Here is a 17,190-nt window from a genome sequence, read left to right as displayed (position 1 = left end):
GGAATAATACAAAACGCCAGGAAATCAGTGTAGGTACAAAAACTACAAATGGTGGCAAAAAAATTGCCCCATTCACCACTTAACACAATGTAAAGAAAATGTAACTTGCCATCAGGATTTCCCAGAGGCATAAATAAAATGCTTCTAAGAGGTGAAGTGATAAATAATTTCAAAATTTAGTGCAATGCTTAACACTGAGACCTCTGAAAGCAGGTCTGGAACAATGGTTTTGCTTTAGGTACCCAAGCTCTTTAAACAGGGAAACTCCTTCTTGCAGAGGGAGTTACAACAGTCTATATTTCCTAGGGAAGAACTGCCTAAAATGCTGAAGAGTGAGCTAAGATTTAAGTCTTACTCTTCAGAACTCAGCTTTAATCTGTACTACAGGACTGTCCCTCCTTCCTTAGGATTCATATCCCTGAGGTGTCCCCGAGGGCAAGTTGCTTCCAAAAGCTGAGCAGTGCTTACATCTTTTTTTTCCCTTTGACAGGCAGTGGGACAAAGTTGTGCCTTTTCCACCCTCCCTCACATTTTATTTTGAAAGGATTCAAATCTGTATCCTCTCTGCCTTCCTTTCCCCAGCAGAAGCCTCCCAACTCAGCAGACCACACTGGGGAGGAATGCTTGCGGCCCAGCTGAAGCAGAATTTGGTTTTTCATGCAATGATTATGTTGTTATACTCAGAGGGGCTCAAACTGAGAATAATTCTCTACCTTGGTGCTTAAAGACAAGAGTGGGGGGGTCCTGTGCTACAGTCCTTGTCCCAGCGAGTCTACTGTGGAGAATACCAATACAGGACAGGAATTCAGTTATTACTGTTATTATCATGGGATCCAGGAACAGTTAATTATTTAACGCAAATCGGAGCATTTTCAATTAAAAAAAAAAAAAGGAAGCTTTACTTCTCTCAGGAAACTTTGTGGAATATTTTGTAGGTAGGGGCTAGAACGGCACCTTCAGAAATTAGTCTTAGTCCCTGAAGTGTATCTTTGGATAGGAAATACACTGAGTCTTCCACATACTGTGTGCATGCCCTAAAAACTGATTTCAAATGGAAATTGCCTGGAACCAGCTTTACTATCTGCTGCCCAGAAGCTGAACCTTAAGATACCAGGGGAACTTTCATGTTGTATGACAGGACGAGAGGACATGGCCTCAGTCTGGACCAGTGGAGGTTCAGGCTGGACATCACAGAGAATTTCTTCACTGAAAGGGTGGTCAAGCATTGGACTGGGTGGCCAGGGAGGTGGGGGAGTCACCATCCCTGGAGATGTTTAAGAACAGACTGGACATGGCACTTCAGCCTAGTTGACAAGGTGGTGACTGGTCAAAGGTTGGACTTGATTTTAGAGGTCTTTTCAAAATTCTTCTTTAGGTACGTCTGGATGTCTTTGGGACCCTCATTTACTTGAGTTTGGAATGTCTTGATTCTTTTATACAGAATCACAGAATCATTTAGGTTGGAAAACTGCAGCCCAGGAAATATTTATTCAAAACAGAGACTTACTTAAATAACTGCAATTATATATACATGGATAAAACACAGAACAGTTTTTTAATCAAAAGTAACATTGTTTATTATTATGAAATAATAGACATTTAGTCACACAAAGCAATACAGGTTGGGGTTTTGGAGATGAGATTGTTTAAGGTAAGTTATTTATGTTTTAAATTGAGAAGTGCAGCTTCTCCAAATGCTTCAACAACCAGATGACCACACAGTTTCTGAGGCATGCCTTATCCCTGATAACAGGAATTACTCATATGCAAAAGAACCTTAACAGATTTAAGATGTCATGGTAGATCTCACACTTTTTTTTCTGCCTCAGCTGGACATTGCAGCATTGCTGCTGCAACACTGTTCTTCTCCAAGGCACTAGAACTGCTGATTCATAGGTTATTTAATTTGCTATCAGAACAATGATACAGCACATAATAACTTTGGATGTTAAAAATATGCTTTCCCCATGTTTAAATATCACTGGGCTAAAAGTCTTCAGTTTGAAAAAATACCACATCATTAAAAACACTGGAGTTTTTTGCTCTGTGACCAGAAATGCCAGAATTGAAACACTGCATATGTAGAGGAGAAAAAACAACAGAAATGGTATTTGGGTTCTGTATCATTTCGGTTTATTTTAAAGAGTTAATTGAGAGAATCATAAATTATGCCTTATTTGCATTGTAGATCATAAAAGCACTCCATGGTAACATTTGTGCTTGTGGTTAGCACACTAATAAAGTGTGATTGCATTTCCAGGTTACCGTAACATTCCGCTGCTGACCAGAGATGGCATCAAGATCGAATCTGCGTCGCTGTTTGCCCACATCTGGTACTATTAATGGTGTTTTCTGCAGTAGGAATTGTTCTGGGGCATGGCACCCCGCTTCAATAAAGTGGCATTACTGGGTTTGCAACAACCCAGTGGTCTGATTTCCAGAGTGGCACGTTCTCAATGATTTTATGAAGATAATGGGACTTCTTGTGTGAGTGGTACCTGGATCAGTAACAGCTGCTGATGTTGGCCCTGCCGCTATTATTGAACTGCCTGCTGTAGGAGAAGAATGTTCAAGAACATTTAAGGGATCTGAAGGTGCACAAGTCCAAGGGACCTGACAGGGTACAAGCCAGGTCCTGAGGGAACTGGCTGAGGAAGTGGCTAAGCTGCTATCCATCATATTTGAGAAGTCATGGCAGGCCAGTGAAGTTCCTTCCCACTGACTGGAAAAGGGGAAATATAAGCCACATTTTTAAAAAGGGAAACAAGGAAGATCCAGGGAACTACAGGCTGGTCAGTCTCAGAGAGACTTGGGGATGTTCTTGGGGATGTTGGTTGACAAGAATATCAACATGACCTGGCATCCCAGAAGGCCAACAGCATCCTGGCTGTACCCAAAGCACAGCCACCAGCAGGTCGAGGGAGGAGATTTTCCCTGTCTGCTCTGCTCGGGTGAGACCTCACCTGCATCCAGCTCTGGGACCCCAACACAAGAAAAATGGAGCACCTGTTGGAAAGAGTCCAGAGGAGACCATAAAGATGATCAGAGGGATGAAGCACCTCTGCTCTGTAGATAGGCTGAGAGTTAGGGCTGTAGCAACAGGAAAAGGGGGGGGGGGGTGGCTTTAAACTGAAACAAGGCAGGGTTAGATTAGATATTAAGTAGAAATCCTTTACTGAGGGGGTAGTGAGCAGTGGAACAGGTTTCCAGAGAAACTGTGGACTCCCCATCCCTGGAAGTGTTCAAGATCAGGCTAAATGAGGCTTTGAGCAACCTGGTCTAGTGAAAGGTGTCCCTGCCCATGGCAGGGCAGTGGGGACTACATGATCTTTAAGGTTCCATCCAACCCAAACCTTTCTATGACTCTATAACTCTATGATTCTTTAGAAACAATTCATAAATACTGAAATTTTTTGTATATTTTTAAAATTCAGTGAATAATGTAATTTTCAGCTAATTTCAAATTTATGATTAGTCACTGAAAATAGCAGCCTAATACATAGCCTCTGACAGATAAGGCTAATTTTTATGATATGAGCATGTTACACTGACATTTTCAATTATATTGAAAAAATATTTCTTTCCATTTTATCTTTCTAAGAGAACTGGAAAAACTACACATACAATGTACCCTTTAAATTTATAACAATGGCAGCTTCTGATTGAGCTATTCCTCCTTAATGTTCACTGTAATTTTGTTACCTGAAAAAATAGTTTCGAGAAAAAAAGTAGCTCTTAAAATAATAAAAAAATCATATGCTAATATTGGTACCTTTTCTTAGCTAAGTCTTGAACCTCCTGCTGCTAAAGAAAGACAAAAAAATTCATGGACTGATTTGTTAAGGGCCACGTTTCCCATAGCAGCAGGGAGCTCAGGATATATCTTACTGTGAACTCAGGAAATAGGAAGCACAGTGTTTTGAGGTGAACTAGAAGAATTTTAGAAAAAGCAAGGATTAACTGTGTCATTTAAGATCTACTTCTCACCTGACAGCTATCCTTGTAGATCTTGCCCAGAAGACAAAATCTTCCCATCTTCCCTACAGAACTGAAGTATTTGACCTTCCACAGGACTGTAGCTACCCAATTAATGGCAGATTTTTTATTCAAACATGATTTTTTTTTTTAAAAAGGATATTATGTTTACAACTTTCTTTTTTTAATGCCAAACAAAATATTGCTTATGTTTGCAGACAGTTGTGATATTATATTGTAACGCTCTTTTTATTTATTGCTATTTTAATGCTATTTTATTTAATATTGCTCTAAGATGGAAAATCAGGGTATGTGGTAAACAACCACTAGAAAATGTCACAGGAAATAACACTATTAGAAAATTGCATTATAGTTATAATAAGGAAACTAAGACAGTAGACTAAGAAGAATCTAAAATCAATATTGAACTGTAAGGTCAGGTAATTTGGTAACGTTGTAAGCTGGCCTCAATGTGTTTTCTGTGCTTGAATGACAAGGCACTTGATTTCTCACCCAGGTGAGCCTATAATCTAAAATGTTAGGCACACTGATCTTTGTAGTGGTATCTGTGTGCCAGACAATATCCCTTTTATCTGGTAAATATTTCATAGCTTCTTACAGCCCTGCATATACTCGCACCACTAATATTCAAGCAGAGTTCCCCCCACCTCCTCTTACTGAGGAGGAGCTTAATACAACAGATTGCCTGGGGAGAATATTCTAAGATAAAAACTGGCCAAGTGACAGAGTCAATTGGTTTGATGCTGAGAAAAACTCCAGCCTATTTTGTTTCCTAAACAACTGGTCCCACTTCAGGAGCTTTATATGACTTTACCTTCTGAAGATTCATTTCTGAGTGTCCTTTGGGAAAAGAAGGTAATTATCTTCACTTCTGGTGTTACTATCCCTATGTTGACCACTTTTCCACCTGGTAGAACAAATGTCAGACCTACCCAGTATATGGTAACTTAAAATTTTCGGCAGAGCAGATCACAAATCAACATTTCTCCCGTGCCTTAAAAATGTGCCCTTGGTCCTGGAAAGGTCTCTATACATGGTCAGTTGAGTGTGTGTAAGAGTCTGGCAATAATGGACAGTTCATTATGGCTGCTCACATGCCAAATGTTTAAAGATGTGCTTAAGTGCTTCCTCAATTTATGTAAAAATGCCTTGAACAACAGAGCCCATAATCAGCCTCAGTGAACTCAAAGGAACCACTCATGTTCATTATTTGATATGTAAAGATATATTTTATTGCCCCAAGGTCAATTCAATGCTTGTATTGACTTGAATGCCTTATGCAGCATAAGAGGTAAGCACATGTGGTAAGACTGGTGAACAAGTCTCTGTGATATCATGATCTCAAATAAATACCCCTCTGAAAGCTCACATTCAATATGTTCTATTTATTCGTGAGCATTAGCTGCTCCCTCCTTCTCTCTTCTCACAAATCACCAGTTATATCTGCTCCTTGAATGTCAGAATAAAAGAAACTACACACCCTTACTGACAAATTAATACCCTGGATTGAATGTTACATTATAGAAAAAGCTTTTACGTTCTTTTTTTTTTTAAATAAATTATTGATTGCATAAGATTTAATGTGAAATTTGTTGGACATCTAAAATGTGTTGGCACCCGGGGAACCATCCCATGGTTTTCTGGTGAAATCATCACATGCAGTGGGGTCACAGCAGTTGCTGATGAATTACACCATTATCAGCATTGTTTCAACACAGCCAGTGGAATTAATGTGCAAGGAATGAGGCCTCACACTTCGATGTGTACAGAATTCAGTATTTTTACAGTCCAGTTGAATATGAAATAAGCAAAAATCTTTATTGCTGTCGTAAGAATTTCCTGCATGCTGCTAAAAGTCCTTAGCATCTGAATTCTTACATTCACACTGTCAGGAATCTGTTGCAGGAAGATGGTAGCAATTTTAAGACAACAGCCTTATGATTAGAATGTTAAAAAACGTGGTCAGCAGATGACTGCATATTCTCAAGGGCAACTGTCTCAAGACAAAATGTACCGTGGGAAATGGGATAAAGAAAAATTAGTGGATAAATAAGTGAATTATCTCAGAGAAAATTTAAATTATACTATTTCCCAGTGGATACCAGTTTTCTTCATTTAACTGGACGCTGCTCAGCTGAATGTTAACAGCTCCCACAAAAGTTCCTTTGCTTTTCACAACAAGCTTCAGTACGTGGCCTTTGAGCTCTGTGACTTTGTCATACACAACCTGAAATAATATACAATGAAACAGAAAGAAAAATACAAATTTGTTAACATGTTTGAAAAGCAAATTACTTACTTCAATCAGGATGATGATTATAACTTTGTGATAATTGCTTTAAATTTCCATCCAGAACTGTCAAATATTAACCATGAGTCAAAATCACTTAGTGAATTTACCTCAGAAATATATTTGACCTTATCTAGTTTATATAAAAGAGATTCTGCCAGCTTAGGTTTGTGAAATCTGATTACCATTTGTAAATAAATTTGAAAACTGTGTTGTGCGACGCTTGAGAAAAAAATCCCCAGTATACATAATTTTCCATTTGAAAATTGAAACTCTAACTTAAGCAGAGTTTTGAACTCAAATGTAAAAAAATATCACAACCTCCATGAAGTTCCACAGGGAATCATAATGTGTCTGATTTTGTGAAGGAGAAATTCAGATGGAGGGCACTCATTGTGGACAGTGGCATGAAAACATAAGATAGGTAATTCTGTAAAAGTGTAGATTTTTCTAATTTTTCAATATCTTTCTAGAGCAGATGCTTTGATAAATGGTATTGTTCTTCTGCAAAAATCAGAAAAAGACAGGAAAACAGTTTTGATGTCAATTTGTTTAACCGAGGTATATTTTATTTGCTATGTATTCCTCAGTAGCACCTTAAAACAACTTTCCGTTGCATTAATATGTGTTACAAAGGTGTGTCACATCAAGGCACAGTGCCTCAGAATGTTTTCCTAGTACTGTACTTGTGATTAAATCTTGTGCTACATACCAGAATGAAAAAAAAGATCAAGCCGAAGTAAACCCAAAATTTCTTCTATCCAAACTTCCATAACATTTTGTAACTGTCCTAGATCCAGCAGACCCACATCATAAAAGAGATAAGAATTTTCCTTTGAAAATGGTCTATAAATTTTACTAATTCAATAGTAAAAAAAAAATTCAGACACTGAGGCACTGGAGCAAGTCCAGAGAAGGGCAACAGAGCTGGGGAAGGGTCTGGAGCACAAGTCCTGTGAGGAGCAGCTGAGGGAGGTGGGGGTGTTCAGCCTGGAGAAAAGCAGGCTCAGGGGGGTCTTATGACTCTACAACTGACTGAAGGAGGTTGTGGTGAGGTGGGGGTCGGCCCCTTCTCTCAGGTAACAAGTCACATGACAAGAAGAAATGGCCTCAAGTTTTGCCAGGGATGGTTAGGTAGGATATTAGGAAAAATTTATTCATGGAAATGGTTGTAAAGCATTGAAACAGACTGCAAAGGAAAGTGGTGGAGTCACCATTCTTAGAAGTGTTCAAAAATGTGTGGATGTGGCACTCGAAGGCATGGTTTAATGGTGAACACAGTGGTAGTGCTAAGGTTGGACTTGATGATCTTAAAGGTCTTTTTCAAACTTAATGATTCTCTGATTCTAATGGAAATAATTTCATGAATGATTCTGGATGCTAACTATACCCAAATGTGCCTATTTGGATATTAGGATGAAATTCTTTACAGAGAGGGTAATCAGGCACTGGAATGGGCTGCCCAGGGAAGTGGTGGATTCTCCATCCCGGAGGTTTTTAAGATGAGACTGGATGTGGCACTTAGTGCCATGGTCTAGTAACCATGGTGGTAGTGGATCAAGGGTTGGACTTGATGATCTCGGAGGTCCTTTCCAACCCAGCTGATTCTATGATTCTATGATTATAAAAAGGCTAGAATTTTTTTATGGAATCATCAAATATTAAACATGACAGAATGCTCAATCCACTCAGTAGAAGTTGTAGATGTGGAACACCTCTGAGATTGAACCCAATTTAGCAAGTGGAATTTACTCAATTTCAATTTTTCCATTACTCCAGAAGTGCCGGCAATACTTCTCAAAATAAATGAGACAGTTTTTCGGTATCTCTTTAGAAAAGTACTAAAGCCTATAGTTTTTTAAAGTATCTTTTAAATTACCTTGATACTGTGAGAACACACTGAGGTTAAATATGAAATGTTAATGGTGTATTTTTTGAATTTAAAATAACCCCTACCAATCTGAAGCGATAGGCTAACAAGAATGAGCTGCACTCAGAACAGATTCCCATGCTTCAGTCTCTGCATTAATCAAAAACTGCTGAGTGAACTGCATGTGGGCTGAAAAAATGCAAAAGAATGCTCTCAGCTAGTTCAGGCCTGAAAGGTAAGCTTTGTTAAGAGAAGTACATTCAATCTAAAATTTGTATGGCTGGAAATGTTTTTGCTATTTTAGCTGCAATGGAATAATGCTTTAAATTTTAATCTCCCTGCGCGGTTTAAGCAGCAAACGCAGTGACAGTCTGTCACTTCTGGAGAATGGGAAACTGAAACTGCCTAAAAGGTGTTTGCCACACAACCTGCTTGGATTTTCTGTGCACTCTGAGCGCAGGCTGTACCTGTGGCACTGCTGAGGAAAGGAAACATCAGACTGAACCCCCTCTAGCTTGGAGCTCTGTGGGCTGAACTGCCGAGCCCTCACTGCACCTCCACTCCTAAGGGAAAGAACCAGTCATGGGAGACATCCTTCAGGCAGGGACACAGTTTGTAAAGGCTCATCCCCAGCGATGTTCCTCACGCTGAGTGGCAACAGAAAGGTGGTTCTGAGGATCACAGGTGGACCCGGGAGGCACAAAACTGTTGGTTCTCCCACCCAACCCAAGCTGGCTTTGTCTGCCTGTTGGGTTTTGTCTGCTCTGCCATTTGGAGGGATTTCACAGGGAGTATGGAACAGGCAGGACACCAGGGAACTCTGGCAGCAAACAGCAACAGACAGGACACCAAGCTCCCTGCTTTAAGGGGATAATTGGTACTGTGGGGATGAACATTTACTGCCACGGGTTGTGGGGGAAAGAAAAACTGTCCCGCTCACTCTTTTTAAAGGGCTTTTACTAGAAAGATCTTAGCAGGGGCAACATTTCCTTTTCCATTTACAAACCTTTGGAAATCATGGTTTAGAATGGCTGTCATGAAAGTCACACCTGGTGCTTTTTGGGTTTTCTGATGTTTGCTGTGCCTATATCGCCAAACTCTATGTGATTTAAAAATTCCAGCTTCTCTGTTGCCCAGTTGCCTTTGCCCACCAAAATAAAACTGAAATGATGAAAAAAATCGGAAAAGCAAGGGCAAGTACAGTAAGCAACAATATAATTTAGAGTAAATCTATGATCTGACACTGCAGCAATGCTAATGTTACCGAAGAAAGCTGCCTTGTTTCTTTGCCAATATATTAAAGATACCAGTTGCTGCTTTAAAACAACAAAAAGTATACTTGTAAGCTGTAAAAGCTAAGAAATCTTCAGCATGGTGGATCACAACAGGCGTGAACTGGGGTAATGAACAACTTTCAATCTTTGGCCAAAAGGAGTTAAAAAAAAAAAAACCTTGAGCAATGACAGACCTTTACAGTGCACGGTGGGTGATTTTCAAATGATCCCAGTAAACTGTTTCTAAAATGGTATTGCAAATTCAGCTGGAGCAAGGTATATATCATCAGGATGTAGGGACAGAAGGAAGGTCTGGAGATAGCTGAATTACTCTGTGGGTAAAACAAATGCCACCTTGCCAGAACTTCGTACTGCAACAGTTAAATCCTGAAATGATTGTGCAGGAAGAATATTTGCCTGCCATTTGTACAGCTGGATCAGATGGAGGTGAGTTAATACATGTCCATGCTGCAAATCGGTGGGACAGTTAGGGCTGGAATTCAAGTATTCCTGGCTCCAAAAAGAGAAGCACTGTTGACCTACAGGAGTCTAATGACATTTTAATCACAAATGCGGGACAGTTGCTTCTCCTTAGGTAGCCATGGCACAGTTCCTAGATTTGGGTAATTAATCCAAATTAGCTTTGATGCGTGGTGCTGGAGGGAGTGGCTGTGGCTCCTGGTGCAGTTCCCCTCCTCCCTCTTCATCAGACTTGCTGGGGCTGTTCAGGCTGCTCCAGGCCAGCTCCCCCTCAGCTCCAACAGACTGGTGTGGCCCAGGTCTGTGTGCTCACATCTGGCTGTGCCCAAAGGGCAGGACAGAGAGAGTGCCCTCTCGTTATGGAATGTACACTCTGCCTTGCCTTGGAGCTTTGCTCATTCCATGTCTGTGCTTGCAGGCAGGCACTCAGGAGAGGACAATCAAGAACCCCAAAGCATTTTTCAGGGCAAAAGTTACACATAGGAGCAAAGACCCACTGCAGCTGGATCTGGTCATCGTGGCTTCTCTGGGCAAGAGTTTAAAATCAAGTCATTCAGGTTTATTTTCAGTTCTTTCTACCTTCGTTTTCACTAAACTATTCTGAAACCTCCTAACTCCTTTTTATTCCTAAATGTATTCTATAACAGGTATGTTATTAATTTTCTCTTTGCATTCCATTTTTCTGTGAACCTACTCTTTTTCTCAACCATTATTTTTTAATGCAATGTTATACCAGTGTGAATGCCACAAACTCCAAAATCCAAATAAAGGAACAAGAGAAAAAAAAAGGAGTTCCTGTTAAAAGCAACTCCAAAACATTTTATTGTCAGTCCTCCTGGATTTTCTCATCTTCACTCTCACACACATGAGTAAAAATCAAACATAAAAAGCACTTTTGCAAGGTTGATAATTTGCTGTAGGCATTCATAAGCAATAGAAGTAAAAAACTAAAATCAGAAATACCCAAGAGAAGCACATTTCAGATTTTTCTCAGTCTTGAACAAAGAAAGAAATTAATATACAGCTTCCTTCCAGCTACTTGGCTTTAATAAAATCTTATGAACTCATAAAAAAGGCTAGCACATTTCTGTGCACGGTGTTTTGGACAGTAACTAACTTAAAAGACAGCTGACTTATATTTTTAGTAGGTTTTCTTCCCTGGGGCAGCTTTTGCCTCAGTCCTACCAGCCTTGGACAGAAAATGCATACAGAATGACATCACATATGGGAGAACAGAGCTGCTAACAGCACAGGCATTGGGTTTGAAATGTCCAAGTTCAAGGGAACCATATGTCTCCACTGCGATTAGGAGTTCCTGGTGAAAAAGATTGAGCATCTGTGAAGAAAGCTCTAATTTTGATTAAGGATATTAAAGTTTTCATGGAATTTCTTTTAACAGCAGTGGAGTACTCCTTAACCACAACTAACTCTCCTCCCTGTGATTACTGTCTGACTGCAGACAGGATTTTGGATTTTCCTGTATTCAAATTGATCTAATAATGATTTGAAAGCAATTGTCTTCCTGTGTTGCTGGTTGGTTCTTATCTGTAGTCCATCTTGGATATTTTACAACAAATGTTATGATACATCCAATTGTATTTCTTTGCTTTAACTATCCTTCAAATGTAAAGGAATTTCTTTAGACAGGTTAATTGGACTCATTCCACTCTCTCTTTGATTGCAAAGGAAGAAAGAAATAACAAAAAAATAAAGCCTAGTTCCTTGCTATTCCACTGCTGTACCGTAGGGAGGGAAATTTGTCTCAGTTGTGAGCAGCCCTACTACTCAGGGAGCCTTCTTACAGAAGCACTGGAAGTCATCAGTGTAAGTAGGTAAGTTTTGCAATCACATAGATGTGGGAAAAGAGAAATATTAAAACTCCAGGACTGGGAAACTAGGAGATAAGGACTCAGACTCTGCTGACTAACCTAAGCTTCATCATATCTTATCTATGAAACAGGGTGGAGTGGTAATATTTTCTATGCGTTCTACTTTATAGCTTGCTGAAAGAGCATTTGTAAATTGCTTTGAGATCTTTAGGAGATTTATTATATGTAATAATTACAATCTCCAATCCCACCTACTGTTCCAATCTCCTCTGCCCTTACAAATGAACATAGTTTATGCCACTTCCTATTCTGTCATAAATGTTTCTCCATAAAAACATTTCCTTTCACCCCAGAGGCTTGAGCACTTCAGTGGTGTGTGAAATAATCATATATATAGCTGTGAACTGCTAGTATTTTGACATAAAAAGAACCTGGCTATTTATTCTTGTGTTATCACTTAGGACAGTGACATCCAATTTTCAAATATGAATTTCAATAACAGCATCCATTCAATTCGTACTTTTCATGCTATTGTACAAAGCTGCATTCAAAACCGACTAGGTTATGGTGCAATGATGCTTGGTCTCATTTGGCTAACGTGTGGTTATGGGTAAGATAGAGTAGTATGAAAAATCCAGCTGTTTTCCTGAAGAGAGAGACATAAAAGAGGCTGTTTCACTTCTGAGAAAGATGCACACCCCATGGTTCTGCCCACTTGTGGTTCAGCTTATGATACATTCCTTCTTTCTGATTACCCTCATTGCAACAGCTCTAAAGGCTGTACTGTTATAATTTTATTTCGAGAGTGGGCAAAGAAGATCAAACAAGTTGCACCAGCACAGGCTGGGGGCTGACCTGCTGGGAAGCAGCTCTGCAGAGAAGAACCTGGGGGTCATGGTGGACAAAAAGCTGTTCATGAGGGGACCTCATCAATGCTGTCAGTACCTGAAGGGAGGTGCCAGAGGATGGACCAGGCTCTGCTTGGGTTTGCTGAGCAACAGGACAAGAGGCAATGGGCAGAAACTGATGCACAGAAAATTCTACCTGAGCATGAGGAAGAACTTCTGTACTGTGTGGGTGACCGTGCACAAGAACAGGTTGCCCAGAGATGTTGTGGAGTCTCCCTCACTGGACATACTCAAGAACTATCTGGACACAATCCTGTGCAATGTGGTCTGGGATGCCCTTGTTTGAGGGAGGGAGGTGGGACCAGATGATCCACTGTGGTCCCTTCCAACCTGACCCATTCTGTGATTCTGTGAAATAAGAAACGGTGGAAGAAAGTGAACGGTACTCACAATTTCATTGTAAGTAGGGTCAGAGCTTTTTGGAGCTGTTCTTGTTTTCCTTCGACTGGCCTCATAAGGATCTGGCAGAAGATAAAATTCAGCGTGTGCACTTGGGGCAGAGCCATCTGGGAGGTGCTGAAAAACAAAAAGGTCATAATATGAATGCCCACGTTCTAGCAAAGAAAACAAATAAAAAGTACCAAATGAAATCTGGATTTTAGGCAGACACAGAAACATGTTAGATTCTCAGTGTTCTCTTGGCTAAATTGGAGTGCTAGTGCAGTAAATAACAGGAATTATTAGAATTCAGCTTAAAATTGAATAAATAATAGAAATTAAATAATACAAGGACAAGGTAAAATTGCCTATCTTTAATATTTTACATTCTGATGGAAAAACCCTTAAGCCTCAATCTACTTTAACTCAGCTTAATCTGATACAAAGTCAAGCCCTTCCACTTTCCAGAGCAATGCATTGCCAGAGAAACTGGATTTTAGCCAGTAAGCTCCTACTGATGTTAACTCCTAAGTAACAGTGCTGATGCTGGGTAGAACTGATTGTTTCTAAGGGTGTTTCACAGAACATATTACTGTAGAAGATCCAGGAGCAGTTCCTGCAGCAATATGGGCAGAACAGGATTCTTATAATAACAGTCTTTCCAATCTCACCCATCACACAGCTGCAATCTCTCTTTAATTTTCCAGTTCAGGTTACTGAACTATATTCCAGATATTCCATCTTATGGTAGCTACTCGAGATCACAGCCAATCTATTAACCAGGCTCAGTCATAACCCAGTGCTGGTGGGTGGAGAGTTTTTTGATAACTTCTGAGGAACTGTAAGGTTATTCGTAAAGGAGCATTACAACTACTCAGAAAACGCATTGTTATTACTCCAGGCTTCAAAAGAACACACAAGAAACATAATAATGAAAAACCACGGAGCAGGTATTTTGCCAGGACATGTCACTTAATGCTTCCCTTATAATTAAGCACAAACCCTTGTGTTGGTTACACAGTATACAATCAGAAAGTACAAAATGGGGTATATCAAAATATCAGTCATTTTAATCATATAATCAGCATTTTAAGCAGCAGGTTTACCTGGCAGCTCACAGGTAATCCAGTGAGAGGATGCAAATAAAAACACAGGAGAAGAGATCTTAAAACATTTGTAACCAATGAACCCAGATTATTATATAGCCACTTGCAATTGTATTTCCCATTGTAATTTTACACCTGGCTCACAAGAAAGTAATTTCTCAGATTTTGATTATTCACAGTATGTGTCTGGAAATGTGGGGCTTTCTACAGGCATTATCAACAACATATCCCTGGGATAGGGGAAACCACTGTCTCCTAGCAATAAATAACTCCTCTATTGGGAAGAAAAACACTGCTCGTGGGTGTGAGCAACCAGTGCTTGCACAACAAACCTCTGGTTTTCGTTATCTGAAATGATCCTTCAAGGGAAATGATGTGGCCAACTGCAAAGCTCATTATTGCTATCGTTAACACTACACAGCATCAAAGGATGCACTACTCAAACCATTACATATTGTCAGCACCACGTGGGTGATTAATATTACTATTGCTAAGCCCCCCAAAGTACATCTGATTTAAAATACACATGGGATTTAGATAGATGGGATTCAATGGCTGACATAAGAAAGCCATTAAAGGGCAATGAAAGCAACGGGTATTTTCCTAGGGCAGAGTAGCTTGTTGCTAACGCAGGATTTATAACTCACACTGCCCATCTGAAAGCACATCTCTGTTGATCTAGGACTGTACTAAAATTTCAATCAAGAATTACAAGTAACAGTAAATTGAACATCTCTTAAAAATCAGGAAGGAGAAAGAAATGTAGCCTTAAATACCAGTTCAAGCAAGCAGGATCGTAACTGTAATCAAGCTCTTCCCTTCTCAATGAATAGGTAAATATCACTGTAACTCGAAGCTCAACTCAGTTGTTTCAGACAAAGAAGGGAACTTGGTTAAATAAAAAAAATAAAAAAAAGGGTCATTCTTGACTAAGACCTTATCAGCACAACTGCTGAGGCCCAGCACTATGATCTTCACTATCTCCAGCATGGAAATACAGCACGGGGAGAGTCCCATAAAATGTCAGGCTTTATGAATCATCCCAGCAGTGTATTGCCTAACCAGGGACCATGCCAGAGTTGATTCTGAAAGCTGAGGTCAGCAGCAGCTGCAAAGGGCACCAGGTTGAGGAGCCCAGGTAGTAGGTAACAGACTAAAAAGGTAAGGTGGCTGCACCTGTCCTGTTCCATCCCAATCCCATCGAGCTGCCCAGATGGGACAGGGTGTAGGCACAAGTTCTGTGCCCCCTGTACACCCCCAGACAGAGCGTGGCAGCGTTGTCTGAATTAGAAACAGGCTCAGCCTGACATTCACCTGCCAGGGAAAGAATACAAGCTGATTGCCATGAGATTGCTTAACAGGACCTGGGCATCCCGAAGTGGATGTGATGAATCGAAAAGAAGTCAGGTAAAAATTGTCACTATGCCTTTGAGTTGCTCTTTGGCATATTACCCACCCTTCAGCCAACTAACCTTCCTCTGTAGCTGACTCCTCCCAAAATTGAAAGAAGGCACTCTGCAGCAGTGCTTTGGCCACGTGAAACAGGGACTGAAAACTGTTTCCTCGCTTTTCCTTTGAATTTAGCTAAATACATGCTGAGAGGTGAGTGGGAGGAGAGGGTCAAGAGAGAAAATTCAAAAAAGAGAATATTTTAGCGATTCAGAGGGGGAAAACTCGAGGTAGAGTAGCTGCCCTGGGATATTTCAGAACTAAAATAAAGCTGCTTTTCATGAATAGTAGCAATCAGCAGCCAGAGTGTTAGAGGTAATTTGAATTGCAGCCACCTGAATTCCAACTAGAGATCTTAGTTCTGGTTGTTGGGTGTTGGTTTTCTCCTTCTCCCCTGCTTTACAGGTGACATTTTCCCGTTTCATCTTCCCTTGCCAAGAAAAGGCAAAGAGGCCACTCCAAATTCCACAACTGTCCCAATTCTCCATTTGCAGTGGCACCGTTATGCCATCAAACAAGGAAAAAAGCTTCAGCTGAGCACTCTTCCAGCCTGATCACATCTCCCACTTCTCAGCTGCCCTCCCCTGACTCCTGATATGACACAACACATCTCATTAGGGGCTCCAACTGTTAAAAAGGTTCTGTCCCACCACACACTTGTAATTCAAAACTACAGATTAGGAGCAGGTATAACCAAGCCTTGGTCTTACAAGAGCAGAATATGGGTAGCTTGTATGATAAGTTTATGCTGGGTTCTCCTTAGATTGGCACAACAGTTGAATTTTTTTTCTTGTGAAGAGCCTGCTTCACCACAGGATTTATTGAGGCAAGACTTTGCAGTGGAAGGAGCTGTACTTTGCTAGACACTCCGTAGCAGGGACAAGGAGTGATCTTGGCAGTTTGACAATCATAGTGCAAAAATGAGAGTGGGATTAACATGGCAGAAATATCTTTTTAAATCTTAAGTAGGTGGAATTTGAAGTTTTATTAAGACAACTGACACAGCAGGCAAAAAACCCCAAGGTTTTGGGCAAGCTAGTTCTTTCTCAGGTTTCATATACGAGTCGAACATTGAATTAAAGAATGAAGAATAAAGGAAAAATGGAGAAAACGTCAGAAATATTGTTCTTACTAAAGATTATGTCTTCTGTCACATTTAGTGAGCAAACTCCCTGGATTGTCCTTTCACTTCTAACTGAGATTGCATTGGCACATTTATGAATTTAGGTAAACAGGAAGAATGCCTGACCCAAATCACAGAATCATGGACTGGGTCAGGTTGGAAGGGACCGCAGTGGGTCATCTGGTCCAACCTCCTGCTCAGGCAGGGTCATCCCAGAGCACATGGCACAGGATTGCATCCAGATGGTTCTGGAATATCTCCAGCGAGGGAGACTCTACACCCTCTCTGGGCAATCTGTTCCAGTGCTCAGTCACTGCACAGTAAAGAAGTTCATTCTCATTTTCAGGTGGAACTTCTGCCTTTGCACCAAAGAGAATCTGTTCTGGTGAGCCCATTATAAACACAGAGTGAGATTTCTAGCAGGCTTACAAGTAATTCTGAAATCCAGCAAAACCCCTTTTTGTTATTATTAAAGAATAAAAAAAAA

General features: G+C 40.3%; 2 protein-coding genes across 2 annotated transcripts in view; one reads left to right on the top strand and one right to left on the bottom strand.

Moving 5' to 3' along the window:
• Positions 1-2,435, top strand: part of PLCZ1 (phospholipase C zeta 1) — a 47,275-nt gene extending 44,840 nt beyond the window's left edge. The window contains exon 13 of the mRNA XM_027665201.1: positions 2,261-2,435. Coding sequence (XP_027521002.1) covers positions 2,261-2,343 — 83 coding nt within the window. The 3' untranslated portion in view covers positions 2,344-2,435. The remainder of the gene's footprint in view (positions 1-2,260) is intronic.
• Positions 2,436-5,609: 3,174 nt separating this feature from the next.
• The window catches only part of PIK3C2G (phosphatidylinositol-4-phosphate 3-kinase catalytic subunit type 2 gamma), a 195,393-nt gene continuing 183,812 nt past the window's right edge, over positions 5,610-17,190 (bottom strand). The window contains exons 31-32 of the mRNA XM_027665212.1: positions 13,038-13,163; positions 5,610-6,223 (exon numbers count right to left, since the gene is read on the bottom strand). Coding sequence (XP_027521013.1) covers positions 6,071-6,223; positions 13,038-13,163 — 279 coding nt within the window. The 3' untranslated portion in view covers positions 5,610-6,070. The remainder of the gene's footprint in view (positions 6,224-13,037; positions 13,164-17,190) is intronic.

The sequence above is a fragment of the Corapipo altera genome, unplaced genomic scaffold (genome assembly GCF_003945725.1).
Source record: "Corapipo altera isolate COAL_440 unplaced genomic scaffold, ASM394572v1 1, whole genome shotgun sequence".
NCBI classification, from domain to species: domain Eukaryota; kingdom Metazoa; phylum Chordata; class Aves; order Passeriformes; family Pipridae; genus Corapipo; species Corapipo altera.
The sequence above is the reverse complement of the archived record's forward strand: the minus strand, read 5'-3'. Positions and strand labels throughout refer to the sequence as shown.